The sequence below is a fragment of the Ochlerotatus camptorhynchus genome, unplaced genomic scaffold, assembly GCF_037179485.1.
Source record: "Ochlerotatus camptorhynchus isolate MF236.1 unplaced genomic scaffold, CSIRO-AGI_Acam_v1.1 ptg000370l, whole genome shotgun sequence".
Classification (NCBI taxonomy): Eukaryota; Metazoa; Arthropoda; class Insecta; order Diptera; family Culicidae; genus Ochlerotatus; species Ochlerotatus camptorhynchus.
In genome coordinates this window covers 284444-304725 of record NW_027040858.1, presented here as the reverse complement: position 1 = coordinate 304725, position 20282 = coordinate 284444, and the positions used below count along the sequence as shown (strand labels likewise).

The window sequence follows — 20282 nt, the reverse complement described above, 5'->3', positions numbered from 1 at the left end:
AATTTATTCTCATATGAATTTTTGCATTTTTTTATGTTAACATTCAGCACCATAAACACCAGATCACAAACAGATTTCTAGCTGTCAGTTCCACTGAGAAACGTCTCTTGAATCACCTTATATGCAATTTACTCAAATTTGGGTTATTGGGATGAACCCGGGAATTGAGGGAAAACTATTTAATTTTGGATGCTTTTTCCTCTCCGTGCAGGAAGACAAAGGTAGGTAAAGGTGGTCAAAGTAGTTTTCATTTACTTGTGTGCAATTCGTATGGAAAATTCACTCTCTTTTTACCCAAAAATATGTTAGTTGTACCCAAAAGTAGGTAACTATGATTATACTCAACCATGGCTTCCCACACTTTACTACTAGTTAGGTGATTTTGCTCCTCCGTTTTTGCCAACATTAGAAGGAGAAAAGGAGACACAATAGTCAAAAATAGGTAAAAGTGAACTGTCCGCTGGGTACTTTTTTCTTACCGTGTAGAAGATACGGATGGTGGGGACATTTTTTTTTAACTAACAACGTATTTCTGTTTCCGAACAGTTTTATATACACTTATTCCTTGGGGTGTTTACACTTATGCAATTCCACTAGCGCTAATGAGCCAGCTGCTAGCAAAAAAGCTCACCAGCATAATGTAAACAAGGCATTTGCGTCTACCAGCATGAAATTTCAAGAGCAACTGAAATTCATGCTAGTTGACTAGTACACTAGCGCTAGCAAATCCGCACAGATGTAAACACCCCATTATACATGTTATATTCACATCAATCTAATAGCGAATTTGTTTATTATCGGGGTTGGAACCAGTGTGAAACCGAACTTTTTATCAGTGCGAACCTGAACCTGAGGTAGGTTTTAAAAACAAACAATCAAGCTGACGTTTGTCGGAAACAAGCAGAGCCGATCTTGATACCCGATCCAAGTTTGGAACTGAATAATAAACAAATTCGCTATAATATTGTTTTAATTTTTCTATAAGTTTAATTTTTTCTGTGCCGTACATCAACGCCGTTCGAAAAGTTGCACGCACCGTTCGTTAGTTTTGCCTACGAAAAAACCTACACGAAGCGTTTTCTACGTACACACGAAGGGTTCGTTTCGCCCATTCGCTCGGTCCGTTTGCACTCGTTCAACGTATAGTTCGGTTATGTTTGCAAAACGAAAACCGAACGGAGGGTGTGCAAGTGTAATCTTTCGGTTCGGTTCAAAGATGCTGAACGAATAGACAGAGCATCACAACCGAACGCAGGGTGCTCGTTTGTTGCTCGCTTTCGTTCCAGGTGACATCACTGGGAAGCAACCCGATTGGAATAAGACGAAGATTTGCGCATTTTGCGTGGGATCAATCTGATTAAAGACGGCTTACCTAGTGAGTTACCAAACAAGATTAGGAATGAGTTACATAAAATCCGTTTTCAACAACTGAAACTGGCTGATCCGATTTCAAGGACCTGGCATACCGGTCTAGTTCAAATTTATGTAAAAACTCTGTAAAAGAACAAGGTGATATTCTACAACATAATAAAATCTAGCAAAGCGAGTATCCATACCCAAATGAAATAGATTGTTCCGGCCTAATAGAGATTTTTAGCCATATGGCTAGTTCATCTCTTTCGCACAGAGGAGTAACTAGGGCACAAACCTGACCAAAAATATTTACTGCTGTTTTGAGAGATGTTTGGGCATGGAAACAATGTAAAAATTTATTATTATTGAATTTAGTTCATTGTCCTACATTTATCCTAATTACATTGTGCAAAATCTAAGAAATTGTCTTCATCCTCCAGAATCATCTTATGCATCGGACTACCCCTCACATTCAATCCTTTCACCTTGAACAGTGCTCCTGAGGCGGGTGGTCTGCTCGGAACCGTGCCTGGTTGCAGTTGACTGTCGAAAAAATCCGATCTCGATGTGGTTACGAACAACTCGTCCAGCTTTGGCCCTCCAAATGCCACCGAGGTGACCTGCGTTGCAGGAATCCATATTTCCTGCTCAATTCTTCTATCGTTTGCGTTAATCTTGAACACTCGAGAGCCGTACCACGTGGCTACAAACAAGTTTCCCGCCTCATCGCTTGTCATACCGTCGGGGAAGAACCTAGGAATTCTCCCATTATCTACAAAACTGAACAAAACCTGTTCATGGCACAAATCCCCGCTCGGTGCGATGTCATACTGTTTCACATTCCACGCCATGGAATCTATGAAATACATCTTTCCCAGCTTATCATTCCACGTCAGCCCGTTGGAGATTCCGACGTGATTTCGCTGAACATAAAAACCTCCGCCGACCCGTCCATCAAATCTGTAGAATTTGCCTTCTTTGGGTCCGAAAAGGTTCAATCCCAGTGATTCTCGAAGCATGGTTCCAATATACAACCGTCCGTGTGAGTCCACCTTCCCATCGTTGAACCGTACATTACTTTCCGACTCACCCAAATCGGCAACGAACTTTACAAAGGTGGCCTTCTTCGAAAGTCCATCCCACTGAACCAGACTCAGCTTGTTGTCCGTTCCCAGTACGAAGTGGTCCGGATTATCCTGGATAAGAATGATAACCGAAATGGTCGTAAAGTTGGTAGGGGTGCCATCTGTTGTAGGTACAAGCAAAACAAGTGATTTAAAATATTCTATTTGATCTAATAAAATATCTTACCTATTGTGGCTCGGTAGGTCTCATTTTTAGCGTAGTCATAACGAAGGATGGCCACCTCACCAATGTCCACGTAGAATAAACATTGTCTGTCGATGTCCCAGACGGGACCTTCTCCCACCGTGGAAAGGGGGCTCGGAAGCTGCTCAACGTAGTATGAATGGGCCTGTGGATGTATATGACAGTAATCGATTTAGGAACTTCACAAGTGTGTTTGGAGTTTAGGATCTTACGTTGTTGGTCAATGTTAAAATACACGATATTAACAGCAAACGTTGGTGCAGATTAAGTGATATTTGAAGAAACATCTATAAAACTAATTGAACAGGTGCTACCGATCTGAATGCTTCTCAGCTACTGCTATTCTGCCACTCCAAACGAAACATGTCTTGTTTGAAAAGCATCTACCTATTGGTGGGTAGTGATGTTTGTTTTTTAAACACAAACGCTACCTTCCTTAGGTAAAAGAAAAAAAGCAGATTAGAGCTCGTTATCCAGGGACGGCTTTTTCATTGTTCGATAATTCAGTCATTCCATAGCAAAACGATGTAGTGGTTCTCAGGGTGGCCAGCAAACCGGGAAAACCGGGAATACCGGGAAATATCCGGGAATTTGAAAAGTAACCGGGAAAACTGGGAAAAACCCGGGAATTCTGCAAGAGAACCGGGAAAATAAATTAACCATATCATAGAAACAAATTTGTACATCGGAATTTCAGAATAAACCATTAAAGCAGAGTAATCTTTTAGCAAATGAATGTCTTACTCTAATTGCTGCATATTTTTTTCAGTTTACCGTCTTATTATTTTTAGAATTTAATCACTCAGCAATATTGCAAATTGATTTTTGTCGTTTCAATTTTAGTTGTAAAGTGCATGGTCCTTAAAAGAAAATATTGAAGATGCTGGAGTTTCGAAACAAATATTTGTAAAAACCGAAACTGAATTATTCTTTTCCGGGGTTTTAATTTTTTTATTGTTCAAAATTCTCATGATATGAATTCCAGAAATAACTTGGAATTCTGCTCTGAATTTATTTAGAAACCCCTTGGAGTATTTTAAAGAATTTCTTTCTAATTATCAGCAAATTTTTTGCAATCAATTTTGTTTGAGTTTTGTGATAAATCTTTCGCACTAGGGTTGAAATTATTGCCAGAAATTTCTAAGAACTCTGTTTCTTGTTGAATTCTGATAATAATTTTCTTGGAATTCTTCTTAAAATTCATCTGTCATTTTTTTCACGATCCCCATACAAATTTCATCAGAATCACGTAGGAATTTTCTGCAAAGTTTTGTTTTTCACAACTCCTTTTTAAATCTAAATCCGAAATCCTTCCAAATTCATCCAACAATTTCTAAGGATTTCATGTCAGAATAATTCTGGAAATCTGCTCTTCTCCTTCGAAAACTGTGTGGGAATCCTTCTCAATACTTGTTTGTAATCAACACTTTGAATTATTTTAAATTTTACTAAAAATTCTAGGGTTTGTCCGCTAGTATCTACAGATTGTTGATGTAATTTGTTATAACCGTTGAAATGCTTCCAAGTCTCAGAGCGTGACAATTATGACTCCACGACTCATAAGTATGATGTTTTTTTTCTTCAAATCTGTGATCTTGAAAAAAATTCAAAATTTCACATTTTAATTATTGTTTCTCCAAATCTTGCATCACGAAGCATGCTATTAATCACAAATTTTGAAGGAAAGTTCTAGTTTCAGACTCTACGCAAATTTCAAAGCTCCAGAATCTTGGGAATCTTCTTAAATCACATTTTTTTTATCCATTCAGTAAATTTCATTTTTTTTTTGTTGCATATTAACAACCGGGAATTTTTAAGATTTGAACCGGGAAAACCGGGAAAAAAACCGGGATTTTCAAAATGAAAATTCACTGGGCACCCTGGGTTCTCATATTTTCGTAAAAAAAATTTAGTTTTGTTCATTATCGCAAAATATTAAACACGTTTTTTATTTATATTTTGTCATTAGGGTGACCATTTCCTTGTTTGGGTGATCCAAAAATCGAAAATAACTATTTTCAAAAATTCGTAACTTGCAAACCACTGAGCCGATTTCAATGATCAAAATACCAAATGAAAGGTTATTAAAAATACGTTTTAGGAAAAATATAATGATTTTGAAAAAAAAATGATTTTTTTATTAAAAAACATTGATTGTATTTGTTTTTTTTTTGTAAAGTTTTCATCATTTGTAGACAGAAGTACAATATGTTTTTATAATTTTTCCTTCAAAATTTAGGTTTTTTTACACAACATATCAAAAAATCAGCGGTGTTTTTTTTTTCGGTTTGGTGATATATTTTTTTGAAGTTTTCTTGGGTTCTCCCTCAATACTCCTATGCGATTAGACTACCATGCACCGTGACCATGTTACAGTCGCTATAAATCAATGGAGACGCATGGTAGTCTAGTCGCATATGAGTACTGAGCGAAAACCCAAAACTTAAATAAATAAATTAACTCTATGAAAGATTAGAGATCTTCATTGCAGTCCCAACACATTGTAGGAACTTTGAAGAAGTTCTGAGGAATGAAAGGAAATGCTGAGAATTTCAGTAAACATCCATAAACAAACTGCGGGGAAGTTAACACACTGAAAATATGGGGAACTTACTGGAAGCTTTAAGATCCTTAAATCAGTTCTTTCAACATCCGAAAATTTTCAGAAGCTTTTATGAAGTTCCTAGAATTTCAGAGCACATCATAGGTGTTAAGCGAACTCGAGAAATATAGAAAACTTGAGGGGTATTGTGCAAATTTTTAAGATGTTCTAAGCACCTCAGAAAAGCTAAATCTAGAGATCTTTGGGGAATTTCGATCTTAAGAGCAGTTAACATGATCTATAATCGTAAATTTAGAAAAAAGGAACTCTTAAGATGTTTCTAGAATTTCAGGGAAGTACAGAGACCAGGGATGGAAAATCATTTACATTAATTTCGTGCATTCATTAACATTCATTTGCCTCTAATTTTTTTCATCAACAGAATACCGTAAAATGATGTATGAAACTTTTGTAGCTTTTAATATTAACTACAACTTTTGTTAATAACTAAAATCTGAATCTCTTATGCAAGACGAACTAGAGCTGGCAGAACATGTTATTGTTTTTCAGTTAATGCAATTTACATTCACTGGAAAACAATGGTGGGTTCTTATCGCTCTGATTCATCATGCATAAGAGATACTGATTTGAGTTGTTTACCAAAGATGTAGCTAATATTAAAGCCTATAAAAGCCTCATACATTATTTTACGGAATTCTGTTGATGACAAAAGTGTGAGGCAAATGAATGCACGAAATGAATGTAAATGATTTTCCATCCCTGACAGAGACCATCAGAGAATTTTTAAAAACTTTAGAAATATTTCAGGAACTTCATAGAAGTCCAAAGAATTTCAGGGAAATTTATCTTCAATATAAGTGAGAGCTTCAGGGAAGCTTCGAGAACATCAAGACAGATCAGAAAATCAAAGGGCAGTTCAAATAATTTCAAGGAAGTTGTAGAAACCTCAGTAAAGCTCCTAGAGAATTTCTGGGACGTGATAAAAATTATATGATCATCCGGAAAACGTAAGAGTATTTTAAGGGTGTTATATCATGAAGATTTCAAGGACATTTAAAAATGCGAAAATTTAGCTAAGTTGATTAGAGAATTAATTTAAAAAAATGCGACAACTTATGATATTCAGTGAAGTTCCGAGTACTTTGAGGACGATCAGATAGCTTCAGAATAATCCCATTAACTTGAGCAAATTTGCAGCGACTTATCAGGAATTCCGTGGCATTATGGGATATTCCAAGAATTTTAAGATTGATACGAAATCGTCAGGGAATTTTTAATATATAGCAAAAAGTTTGCCGGATTAACAAACAAATTTAGAGAGCTTCTGGTAACATAGATAAGTGAACGTTTATAATGGTTAGAATACAAATCAATTAATTTCAGTCTAAAGAACTTTAAAGAAATTCGGTAATCGTTTAGGCAGATTTAATAACACCAGGAAAGTCTAGACTATTGAAGAAGTTTTAAATTAGTAAATCATAGAACTATATTCATTATTTCGGTCGAATTCCATAAAAATTTCAGAAGCACAAAAGTTTCAGAAATTTAGAAAAAAAGACTTCGAAAACTTCACAGAAAGACACTGGCAGGGTGGTCAGCAAACCGGGAACACCGGGAAATATCCGGGAATTTGAAAAGTAACCGGGAAAACCGGGAAAAACCCGGGAATTCGACGAGAGAACCGGGAAAAATAAATTAATCACACCATGTAAGAACAAATGTTTACACCAGAATTTCAGAAGAAACCATTAAAACAGAGTAATTCTTTGCCAAATGAATGTCTTGCTCTGTTTGCTGCATAATTTTCCCGTCGTAGTCTTTATTTTTAGAATCTAATCACTCAGCAATATTTCAAATTGATTTTTATCGTTTCAATTTCGGATGTAATGTGCATGGATCTTAAAAGAAAATATTGAAGATTCTGGACTTTGGAAACAAATATTTGTAAAAACCGAAACTGAACTATTCTTTTCCAGGGTTTCTTATGGTATGAATTCCAGAATTAACTTGGAATTCTGCTCTGAATTTTCATAGAATTCTTCTGAAATAAACCAGAAAACACTCCGCGTAATAATTACAGTTGAATTCTTTTGGTATTTCCTTGAAACCTCTTCTAATAATTTGATTGGAATCCTTCTTAGAATTCCCTTGAACCTATTCGGAGACTTTAATACCTTTGAACTTCTTTTAACATTTTTCTTTTAACTCTATTCAAAACAGCAGAAATCTTTCACAATTTTTTTTTAGGAACCCCTTGGTGTATTTTAAAGAATTTCTTTCTAAAGATCAGCATTTTTAGTAATCATATTTTTTTAGCTTTGTAATTAATATTTCGCACTAGGGTATCGCCAGAACACTCTTAGAACTCTGTTTCTTGTTGAATTCTCATAATAATTCTCTTGAAATTTATCTGTCATGTTCCTTACGATCCCCATACTAATCTTCTCAGAATCACGTTGGAATTTTCCTTAAACTTTTTCCCAACTCCTACGATACAAAGAATGCAAGTTCTAAATTAAATTCTTAGGTTATTAAGAAGGTTTCAAACTAAAATTATTTAAGAATTTAATTTAGAACTTGCATTCTTTTCCACAGAAATCCCTAAAAACTCTTCTAAAAATATATAAGGACTTCATGTCAGAATAATAATGGAATTCTGCTCAGAATCCTCCTAAATATTTGTTTGAAATCAACACTTTATTCAATTATTCAACTTTTGAATTATACTAAAAAAAAATAGGGTTTGTCCACAAGATTCTATAGATTGTTCTCTAATTTGTATAACCCTTAAAATGCCTCCACAACTCATAAGTATTTTTTTTTTCAAATTTGTGATCTCACATTTTAAATATTTTTGCTCCAAATCTTGCATTGCAAATTTTGAAAAAAAGAAAAGTTCTTCAAGTTGCCCCAGAATCTTGGGAATCTTCTTAAATCACATTTGTTTAATCTTTCAGTAAATTGCTTCAGTAAATTACCTTTCAGTAATATTCTTCAAGTATTGGTCTATTTGACGTGGGTATTGAATTTAATGAACCATGTTTAGTTTCACGTTGAGCAAGTTCCAACGTCAGTAGGTTTTTCACATTTTTTTTTTTTCGTTTTTAACTTTGTACATCAGCGTGAGTACTGAAAGATTAATATTTATGTTAGTATAGATAACGAAGTTAAGACACATTTTCTTTATCCGATATCCCTAACAATTTCCTCTAATTCTCATTTATATCAAGTTTGACCAAATACTATCTGTAATTTTACTTTTATTACTCCCACAAATAACCTCCGAAAATTTACAGTTTGCCACGTTTTTTTTAAATGTGTTAGTTATTTGTTGAATATTAACAACCGGGAAATTTTTAAGATTTGAACCGGGAAAACCGGAAAAAACCAGGAATTTCAAAATGAAAATTCACTGGCCACCCTGCACTGCAGAATTTTCAAAAAAATTCCAAGGACTTATGTTCCGTGTTTTCTCCCACAAACTTTATGAAAATATCCTCAGAATGCTCTTAGAATTTTCCTTTGCAATTCACAGGAGTTGTGCTCCTCAGAAATTCCTAAGAATTTTCATCAGAAAATTACTTTGACTTCAGTTCAGGGTTTCTTGAAATTCTACTCAAAACTATCAGGCTTCACATGAAATCTAAAATTCCTCATAACTACCTTGAAAGCAGATTAATTAAGTGGAATTAAATGGAAGATAACCTTTTGCTGTTTTATTTAAGCATTCCGCTAACAACCCAATTTTATTACTTTAATATGATGGTTACCAAGCCTTTGGGATTTTCCTTATTAGAGATTTGAATAGATTTTTCTTCTTTAGTTTACTTAAATCTTTGGTTTTAATTAGTTAGGTAGGTTCCGATTCAACACATTGTAGTTTCATTTTTATACCTGTGATCTTGACTTTTATACCTAGGGCCCTAGGCTAGGGGATGAGTACTTAAGGGGGTTAGATTTTGAAAAGTTCTTTAGTGGGAATGACACTGATGAAGACTGCACATTGTAGTCGAAATGCGTATCTGTCATGGATACCAAAATTAATTAAGCGGAATTAAATGGAAGATAACCTTTTGCTGTTTTATTTAAGCATTCCGCTAACAACCCAATTTCATTACTTCATTGCATTTGATGTTTTTCTAAAAGATTTTTTTCCCCAGAACTCCCTTGGAATGAGGTCCATAGAAATTATTATTTCAATTTCAAATTTAAAACATTTCAAGCCTCTGTTTTTTTAAATTTATTTGTTACTGAAGATAAATCCACTGTTGATCTATAAAGTTTAAAGTGTGAATGAAAATAAAGAGAAAAATTAAATGCTTGTTTGGATTTCGTTTTGGATTGTATTTTAAACCATTATTTTCTCTAAAATATCCTTACCAAAAATATATTAAATTATGTCACTTTTTAGTCACTATTTTTTCAACTATAAGTCACTATTTAGTCAGTTATTTCTTCAACATGGTCACTAAAATCACTTTTTTTGACAGCTACCAGCCATGGATTCATGGAAAATTACCAACATAATTCTCAGGAAGATCCCAAGGTAATTCCAAGAGAGTTCTGAGAATTCTACTCCAAGGTACTTGTGAATCGAATGCCTAGAGAATAAGAAGAATCCAAATGGGACTATGAAACGATTTCAATTCAATTTCTGAGGGTAATTCCAGAGGAATTCGAAGGAATTTTCGAAAGGAATTCTAAGGAAATTTCCAAAGAAGTTTTGAGGTAAATTACAAGGGATAATTTCATTTTTAGAAAACTCAAAGAATAGTTTTTTGACGTAGGACTACGTCTGTGATTTCTATATGGGGGTACACTTTGTGAAAACCAAAAATGGAACATGTATCAAAATTATGAAAGATTTTTAACGCTAATAACTCAGCTGCACCTGAACCAATTTCAATAATTTTACCACCAATCGATCAAAAAAATTTCTACGCATCTGTTAAATTTAAGATTTTATCATTTTTCAAATGTTACTTTTGAAAATTGCACGAATGTGCAACTGTTAACTGCTAATTAAAATTATCATTGCCTGCGAAAAGCGATTTCCCTAACACAGATATCAAAGTTGAATTCCATCCGGTCTCACCAAACGGTGTTTATTCAATCACCGCATGGTGAGTGGTGGTGTTCTCCAGTACACAACGAAAGGCTCCCCGCAAACAGCTAGCTATCAAGGCTGGCCTGAACATTGTTCTCCAGTACACAACGAAAGGCTGCCTGCAAGCAGCGAGCTGCAGCCCACATCAGCATCCATAGAAAGAGGAAGAAGCCGCACCGCTATTGATCGGAATCAGTAGCTCTTCGTGAGTCGCTGTGGGCCATCTATGTCAAGCGCATCACCCCCGTTCCAAACAACATACAGCTCGCCATCCCCATCTGTGTTTAACACTCTAATAGTTCAATATTACTCAACCATCACGACAAAACGGTCCTTTTCAGGACCACCATGAATTTATAAAAGAGTAATTTTTGGACATTTGACAAGGTCATCAATCGGATGTCAGTTCTCATATCAAGATAGAGCTGGAATTATGGCGTAACAGCTTTTGTAATGACTTTTTTCAATGATGTTTTGAAAGTCAAGGCTCGCCCACGCAAATCAACATCACCATCAGGTAGGATAAGACTTCTCCTACCCGTCGGTAATGTTGGTTTGCGTGGGCGTACCTTGAATTCCTAAAAATCATCGAGAGAAGTCATTGTTTAGGAAAGTTTTTACGCATAATTCTAGTTCTATCTAGATATGTTTAAATCTAACATACCATGTTCTTGAAGGCAACATTGGGGGTGCAATTTCAAAAATCAAAGTCGGTCGCGGCATGAAAGTGGTCTGATTTTGAGCCAGAGATGATAGATTTTAATTCTTAATACGCCAATCGATAGGATTTTTTCTACGAATATGTGAATAAAATTAAGACTTCATCATTTTTCAAAATGTCACTTTTGAAAATTGCACAAATGTGCAACTGTTGCTATGATAATTAAAATTATCACCGATCGCATACGAAAAGCGATTTCCCTAACACAGATTTCAAAGTTGAATTCCATCCGGTCTCACCAAACAATTTTTTTTTTCAATCACCGCGGTGTGAATGGTGGTGTTCTCCACTACACAACGAAAGGTTGCCTGCAAGCAGCCAGCTAGAGCCCACATCAGCATCTATAGAAGGAGGAAGAAGCCGCACCGCTATTGATTGGAATCAGTAGCTCTTCGTTAGTCGCTGTGGGCCATCTATGTCAAGCGCGTCATACTAAAGAGTATAAATAGAGAGAACCCTGCTCAAATTCCTATTCCTGTACAGGGTGCGTGACGAATTTTTGCAGTAAATGACATATTTGAGAAAAAATACACCAGTTAGTTATTCTAGCAATGAATTTTGTGCGATTTATTTTCTTTCGCAACATATGGAAGTTGTAAGTAAATTTATTCAAAAAAATTGCCTTCCCTTCCGACGACTGTAGTTAGATGCTTCCGGAAGCTGCAGTATGCACGTTTTAAAATGTTTCGATCCATAGATGTCATCACTGCCTTGATTTTAGCTTTTAGCGACTTAAGTGTGGTGTGAGGGGTTCTATTGGTATCCCGTTGGACGACGCCCTATACAAAATAATCCAACGGATTGATATCGGGACTGCTTGGGGGCCAAATTTCTTCCTCCCAAATTTACGAAATATTTTCCGTAAGCCATTTCTGTGCTTTATTAGCAGTATGAGCAGGTGCTCCGTCTTATCACTTTCCCAAGCCTTTTTTAATATTATACACTGTTCTTTCAGACACATTTACCGACCGAATTATTTCTTTCATGCATACTCCGGCGCGCAACAAAGCGACAACGGCTGACAGATTGCTCTCTTGTTTCGACATTTTTACGTTTACTCAACATTGTTTGTTTAAATCTTACACCTAACAGTATAAGCTATCCAGTGCTGCCAAATATATCTAAATCATGATGCACAAGCATGAGAAATTACTATTTGAAATTTACTGCAAAAATTCGTCACGCAGCACCCTGTACGTAATTTAGAGGGGATTCCGAAGATAATTCCACGGGGATTGTAGAAGAATGATTAGTGAATACTGAGAAGAGTTTCAGGAGAATTCTTTGCGGAATTCGCTGGCAATAAATCGAATCCAATTTAGAATGTTAAGAAAATTGCGGAGTGCCTTCTATAGAGAATTTGTTGGGTATTATGGAGCAAATCGTAAGGGAATATCCGAAAGAGTTCTAAGACGCACTCTGAGAAAGTGTTGAGATGATTTCATGGAAATTCTTGAGATTTGTTTTAGAGAAATCCTGTGAAAAGTTCCAAGGGCATAAAGATAATGCAAACATAGAATTTTTAAGAGATCACAGATGAAAAATCAAGATAAAAGGTTTAAAAAATGATATCTCATGCTAAGAAGAGTTCTCTCGACTCTGATGTATTAAGAAAAATCTTCAATCCAGACCTGAACTTTGAAATATTCTTATGATTGCAAATTCAAAATAAATCAAGCGTCCGATACTTGTTTTAGATGTTTTTAAAGATTTTAAACCTAGACAAACAAGCTTACATATTTATAAAAAAACATGATTTTGATGCCATTCTTCATTATTTCATGCTTAACAATTTCTACGTCTTTGTCGACTATACTGGGGTACAAATCAAAAAATATGTGTGATGAAATAGCGTTAGGGTTTGAACGCCTGTAACATTGTCATTTATAGATGAAATTAAAATCCAAATACGCCAATCGATAGGATATTACTTAACGAATCTGATGAAATAAATACTTTTCCAATTGTTAATCTAAAAACTTTTGAAAAATGCGCAAATGATAATTTTTGCACTGTTTTCATGAACTAAACGTTTTCCCCAAACCCAGTCATCATAAACGAATACCACTTGGTTGCACATCATTCTGCTTGAACCTGAAAAGATATAAAACAGCGCTGCTTTCCTGACTCTGCTCATGATTCTCTGCTTGAACGTCAAGCAGTTGAGTTCGGTCTTTGCTCGCTTTGTCGAGTTGTTCGATAAATCTATAGTTTGTTACAAACGTTTGCAGATATACTGCACGTCGCGTCGTCAGTAGTGTCGGTCGCATCGCGTGATGGGAAGACAGCGCTCTCGGAGCCGACTTCGTGAACAAGCGGAGAAGAAGAACAGTGGTGAGGGTAGCTCGGTACCTACCTCAAATAGGTACGCTACTCTGCCCACCGATGTTGGAAATACCAACCCAGTCCCTGTGAAGCGGACGAAAAAGAGGAAGAAGAACCAAGGTCAGTCCGATGGTACGAGCGGACGAGACGATGTTACCGCGACGAACGCCAGCGACATCGGTGATTTCGGCGACGCCGTCGAAACCGAGAATTCTGCCGGCCCGAGTGCGGCGAAAATCAAGCTTCCTCCACTGGTGGTGAAGGTAGTGCCACTCAAGACGCTCATTGGCGATTTCGCATCGCTGGGCATCGCAGCTGAGTACAAAATCAGCAGGATCGGCACTAAGGTGATGCTCCGGACGAAAGCGGAATACGAAATCGCAGTCAAATTCCTGAAGGATTCCAATGCGGAATACTTCACGCACGACATCCCCGGTGAAAAGCCCTTCAAGGTAGTCATCAGGGGTCTACCGGATGTTGATCCCAAGGCGATCGAAGAAGAACTCAAGGACCGGTACAAGCTGGCCCCAATCGCTGTCTTTCGGATGACGAGGAGAGACGAAAACGTGAAGACGTACCCGGATTGTCTTTTCCTGGTGCACTTCCAGAAGGGAACGGTGACGCTGAATGCGCTGCAGGCTATCCGCTCAATCTACTCCATAATCGTACGATGGGAGCCATACCGTGGAGGCCATCGCGATGTGACCCAGTGCCAACGATGTCTAAACTTTGGACACGGCACTCGCAACTGCAACATCAAGCCACGCTGCAGCAACTGCGCTCAAGAACACGCCACTTCCAACTGCCCTGCGGATGGAGCCGTGGCGTTAAAATGCGCCAACTGTGGTGGTGCTCATCAAGGTTCCGACAGACAGTGCTCCAAACGCGAGGACTTCAAACGCATCCGAAAACAGGCGGCAACTAACAACCAACCAGGACGCAAGAAGGACAAAGTCCCGGCATTTCGGACGGAGGATTTCCCGCCCCTTCGTGCTCCTCAGCAAAGGCAAGTGAATTCGCGGGTGCATTCCGCTCAAGCAACTTCCGGTGATTCTGCTGGCCAAAGCTCTCCATCCCCCCCTGGATTCTGGAGACAACCAACAGCGCAAAACAGCAACCCCGATCTGTTCTCAGCGGATGAACTGATGGAAATCTTCGTCAACATGTCCGGTGCTCTTCGTAAGTGCCGCAATAAGCCCGAACAGATCCAAGTGCTCGGTAAGTTCATCATCCAGTATGGCGTCTAAACCGCTAAGTATCGTCACCTGGAATGCTTGCTCTGTAAGAGCAAAAGAGATTGAGCTTGCCGACTTCCTACGCAAGCACAGCATCGACGTGGGCCTTCTAACCGAGACCCATCTAAAGTCCGGTGACAGCTTCTGGTTGCCTGACCACAACATTATCCGGCTTGATCGCACCAGCTCCAGGGGGGGTGGTGTTGCGGTCGTCGTCAAGAAAGGAATAAAATACCACACTCTGTCCCATATCCGCACCACTATCATCGAGGCCCTTGGTGTGGAGGTGGAGTCGTCGACTGGATACGTCCAGTTCATCGCCGTCTACTGCCCTCGACAGTGTGCCGCCAGCAGTGGACTAGCGGCTAAATTCAAGAAGGACCTGTCCACCATCACCCGTACCGGTTCCCGCTTCGTAGTTGGAGGAGATCTGAATGCTCGCCATGAGGCCTGGCGGAACTACCAGCAGAACCAGAACGGTCGTCTCCTGTTCGACCACTCACAGCATGGGCTGTACTCCGTTTGGTTTTCGGATGAGCCAACATTTATCTCACCGGCGGGCAACCCATCGACACTAGACCTGTTCCTGACAAATATCGGCTTGTCCAAGCCGGTAGCCTTGAACGAACTCAGTTCCGACCACCAACCGGTGGTGTCTGAGCTGGGCTGCAACGTGGCTCCTGCTTCAAGCCTGCGCAAGGACTATCATCGCGTAAACTGGGCCCAGTTTGGACGCGTGGTAGACAGGCACATCATCGACAACCCGCCGCTTGACACCGTGGAGGACATCGACCGAGCGTTGGAGGGACTCCACCAAGCCATAACCGTGGCTGACGAGGCGTGCGTCCGACGAGTTCCTGTGAGGGGTAAGTTTATTGCTATTGATTCCCACACCCAACTCTTAATTCGCCTGAGAAATGTTCGTAGACGCCAGTTTCAGAGGACTGGAGATCAAGCGATGAAACGTGAAATGGCCGATCTGAACAAGGAGATTGCTTCCAGAATGGTCTCACTCCGGAACGAAAGCTTCGGGCGGCTTGTCCAGAATCTGGACGACCGCTCCAGACCATTCTGGAAAGTTGCCAAGGTCTTAAAGACGCACCCTAAACCCATTCCGCCACTAAAAGATGAAAATGATGACGATCGGCTCATAATCACCCCTCAGGAGAAAGCAAATGCGATTGGTGAGCATATTGCCAAATCGCACTTGCTTGGCTCCAACATCCAAAGTCCGCTCGAAGTTCAGGTTGAGCAATGCGTACTCAACTTTGATTCCTCCCCTTGTGCCATCCCTCCGGAGGATAGAATCACAGTGGAACAGATTTGCTCAGCGCTGAAATGCACCAAAAACATGAAGGCCCCCGGGTTTGACGGAATATTCAACCTAGTGTTGAAAAATCTCAGCATGAAGGTTCACTCTCTGCTGGCTGCTGTCTTCAACAGATGCTTGGAACTGCACTACTTTCCAAGCATCTGGAAGACAGCGAAAATCATACCTATCCGCAAACCCGGGAAGGACCCAACGCTAGCTTCAAGCTACAGACCAATCAGCCTCCTTTCAGCGCTGAGCAAATTGTTCGAGAAACTCATTCTCAATCGTTTGCTCAAGTTTGTCGAGGTAAATAACATTCTCCTACCGGAACAGTTTGGGTTCAGAAAGGGGCACTCCACCAATCACCAGCTAGTGCGGGTGATGAATAACATCCGAAGTAACAAAGCTGTATCCAAGTCCACAGCCATGGCCTTGTTAGACGTTGAGAAAGCGTTTGATAATGTCTGGCACAATGGGCTTGTATACAAGCTTTGTAACTTCAACTTTCCATTACATCTGGTTAAAATCACCCGTAGCTACCTCCAGCAAAGGTCGTTTAAGGTATCGTTGAATGGTTGTCTTTCAGACACGTTTTCCATCCCTGCAGGAGTCCCGCAAGGCAGTCTGCTGGGCCCCTTGCTCTACAGCATTTACACTTCCGACATTCCTCCCCTTGGAGACGGTTGCGTGTTTTTCCTGTTCGCAGATGATACCGCAATAGCCGTCAAAGGAAGGATGCCTCGCGAAATAACGAACAAACTTCAACGATGCCTTAACGCCTTTGCTGATTATGCCACCACGTGGAAAATCAAAATCAATGCTTCCAAAACACAAACAATCATGTTCCTCCATCGACAATCACCCAAACTAAAACCGGCTCCCTCTTGTACTGTAATCATGGATGGCACAAGGGTTGAGTGGTCCGCCGAAGTAACCTATCTCGGGATGTTGTTTGACGAAAAGCTTCTATTCCGCTCGCATGTGGAGAAAACCGTAGTCAAGTGTTCCGCCTTGGTTAGGTGTCTGTATCCGCTGATTTGCCGCAGATCCCGCCTCTCAAGGGTGAACAAACTGGCCGTCTACAAACAAATCGTAGCACCTGCGATCCTCTACGCAGCTCCGGTGTGGGAATTATGTGCACAGACTCACAGGAACAAAATTCAGGTAGCTCAGAATAGAGTGCTGAGGATGGTTCTTGATCGTCCTTTCGACACTAGAATAACAAATTTACATGAAGAGGCAGGCATTGCCAAAATAGATTCCAAAATTAACGAAATTAAAACTAAATTTGCACAAAAATGTAATTTATCAGAACATGATTTGATAAGCAATTTGTATATAGTAGGTTAGGTGTACATAGTAGTTGTAGGTTAGTTGTAGTTGTAAATAGTAGTTAAAAGTAGTCTCCCTTTTCCAATTCAAATCAAACCAATCCCACCAAGGTGGTCATACTTTAAAATAGGCCTGATAGGACTAGGAACTGTAAATAATAATTAATATCTCAAATGTACTAAAGTTGAAAAGACGCATCTGTGTCACTTAAAAAATTCATACATGTAAACCACACAATCACAAGAAATAAAGATCATTTAAATGGCAAAATGACTCTGCTCATTACCGCTTCGGTCGGCGTGGCACTAGCACAGCGGATAAAGGTGGATCACGGCGTGATCACCTGTCACATAATGAAGAATGAGACTTAGATATGCAAAATACCCCTCTCCCTCTCCCCCGTCTTTTGACGATCACTTTTTTTTCCGGGAAATAAATTTTAAGCAAACTACAATTATAAGTAAAAACAAAAGCCACAATTTTCAAAACAATTGCTTAAGAGGAGACATACATCCGATGATATTATGTTGGTAAATTACCAACAACTGACTGTAAAGCATATCTGGTACCTCTATATATGCAATTAGATGAACATCCAAAGTCCATCCTTTTTTCCAAGTATAATAGTCAAAAATGCATAACAAACATCAATTTTGCGAGGTTCTACGTCATACTGCGATCGTGTCTAAGACACAACCCTTTAATTTTTTAAAGTATGCAATTAACGGATAATGTGAATCGAATCAAGTCGAGAGGTTTTATCGTTATCGAGAAATCGTTAAAAAAGTACCGTGTAAATTGCGACTCAGCCGGCGTCAACCGTGAAAAAAAAACTGCGTAGAAAAAAACGAGTCGAAAAAAAGACTTGAGTGTAGTGAAAATTTTTGCTTAAGGGGGGTATACACCGGTAAAAAAAAATGTTTTGTTAAAATTGATGAACAACTATGGAACCATTGCAAATGAAGTCATTTATAGAAACTTTGTTCAAGACGACATTTTTTATCTCTCAAGTGGATGAAATTATAGGGTGAAAATGGAGTAAACTCGGTAGTACAGGTATACCTCGATGTAACGTAACTGTCACTTTTGACTTCCATTGTCGATTTCCCACAAATTATCATTAAAACAATCAACCTTATACCACTAATACAGATGAGATAATTCCCCATTTATTGGTAATATTAATTTGCTTTTTTTTTTTTTATTATGGTCACTTTAACACTCTTGGGTCATTCGTGACTTGTCCGGGGGTGAGATTTGAACTCGTGACTTTGGCGTGAGAGGTATGGATGTTAACCACTACGCCGGGGTCGCCCCCATCTATATTAATTTGTATGATTCAATTGTTATTAGATATTGACGATGGAAGTCAATAGTGACAATTACTTTTTTCGTGGTATACCTGTACCACGTTAAACAGCGTTTTCTTATCATAACTTTGTTGTTTGAATTTTCCCATTTCTTCAATGTTCTACCAAGTTGTTATTGCTTTGAACATGTACATTTTTGACGGTAGGATCAAATAGCCATGTCCTACATTTTTTGATTTCGTCCCACTGTGCGCCCTTGGTTGTTTGTTATGAACATAAAATGGTGCCATAGCATATTAATTGCATATGTAAAAACATAATTCACTAGTAAATTTTTTGTTGTAAAATGATACCCATAAAAAAAGCAGCATTCATGTTAAAAAATAAAACGTTTAAAATTCAGAAAATAATTTATTATTTTTAAGTAAAATTCGATGTCGGTGGTGTAGTGGTAAACCTCACCCTAATGGGACTGGGTTCAATCCCAACCGAGGTCGGTGGGGTTTTTCTGAGGCATACCAATCTCTAGTCACGTCTTCCTTCGGAAGGGAAGTAAAGCCGTTGGTCCCGGCCCATGTTTGTTTGAATGGGTGCGATATCCTTGGACCTTTTGAAATGTTCATCGAGACTCCAATAGTCTAAATAGATAGGCCTATTCTCCGTGTCGTGTGAAGTGAGGTGACTCGCTGTCACTAGTGAAGTGACAATTATAACCTCAAGTGAGGTTACTCTCCATTTGATTTCCACGGAGACTAACCTCACCCGAGGTGATACCAGCAATATTAGTAGACACCCTGTAATTGCTGATGTGACCATGAAACGGAGTAGCAACTAGGGGAGGTTAATCGAGCTCAGGCTGCTGAACTTCAGTGATTTCGTAGAGGGAATTTAAGGTAAATTCAGTGCAATTGTAAGATAAAAAATTTGATGGTTTTCAAAGATCAGGAATCTTTTAAAAATTATCTGAGCTAATACCTAACTGCTAGGCTATTTTCGGATACCTTGAAAACGATGTCCTGTGGAAATCTGAAGAACTTTTAACGATTTCCAGGGATAGTGACTTGCAGGTCAAAATAGAAATTAACCTTTAGACCAAGTTGTGATTATGTTAAACACATTTTCCGAAGACTTTCGTTGGCAGTTAAGATAACCGAAAATCCCTACCACGCGTCAATGAACAACAATCTTAGACATAGACTACAGACAAAGAAAATACCAATCACTTCTCGTCGTAGACTAGATGTTGAAGAAGATAAAAAGGAAAATCATGTCTCTTCCAAATACTAGACGGAAGCATCAAGCTCGTTATGCCGATTCTACCTACATTAGTCAATCATCCCACCCTCCCCCTCACGGTGAGCGCCATCTTCCGTGGAATGCGTGAGTAAACGCACCGTTCGATGAACATGTTCATGCTCTTTCGTGTTATGCCATCATGCCTAATTTGTCGCTCAATCGTTCGCCAGCTCAAGTGCTTCAATCAATCGACGAATTTTGGATGCCACCTAATTTAATTCGAATAGAAGCTCCTGATTGGGTTTTGCCGCCTGTTGAGCTAATGCGTCAAAGACATTCAAATCCCGATCACTCCCGATTTCGCTACTTAGTTCCAGATGATGGTATTAAGTTGCGGAATGTTTTGCCGACCAATTGAACCGAATTGCTGCATAACCACCCACCCACCTATATGTATTC

General features: G+C 38.8%; 2 protein-coding genes across 8 annotated transcripts in view; one reads left to right on the top strand and one right to left on the bottom strand.

The window, feature by feature from the left end:
• Positions 1-20282, top strand: part of LOC135710101 (serine/threonine-protein phosphatase PP1-beta catalytic subunit) — a 204401-nt gene that overhangs the window by 170582 nt on the left and 13537 nt on the right. The gene's annotated exons all lie outside the window — the stretch shown is intronic.
• Positions 1711-20001, bottom strand: LOC135709983 (regucalcin-like). The gene is made up of 3 exons (XM_065232438.1): positions 19942-20001; positions 2665-2827; positions 1711-2599 (listed from the first exon to the last, which is right to left on the bottom strand). The coding sequence occupies exons 1-3, from the start codon at positions 19999-20001 to the stop codon at positions 1749-1751; spliced, it is 1074 nt and encodes a 357-aa protein (XP_065088510.1). The 3' UTR covers positions 1711-1748.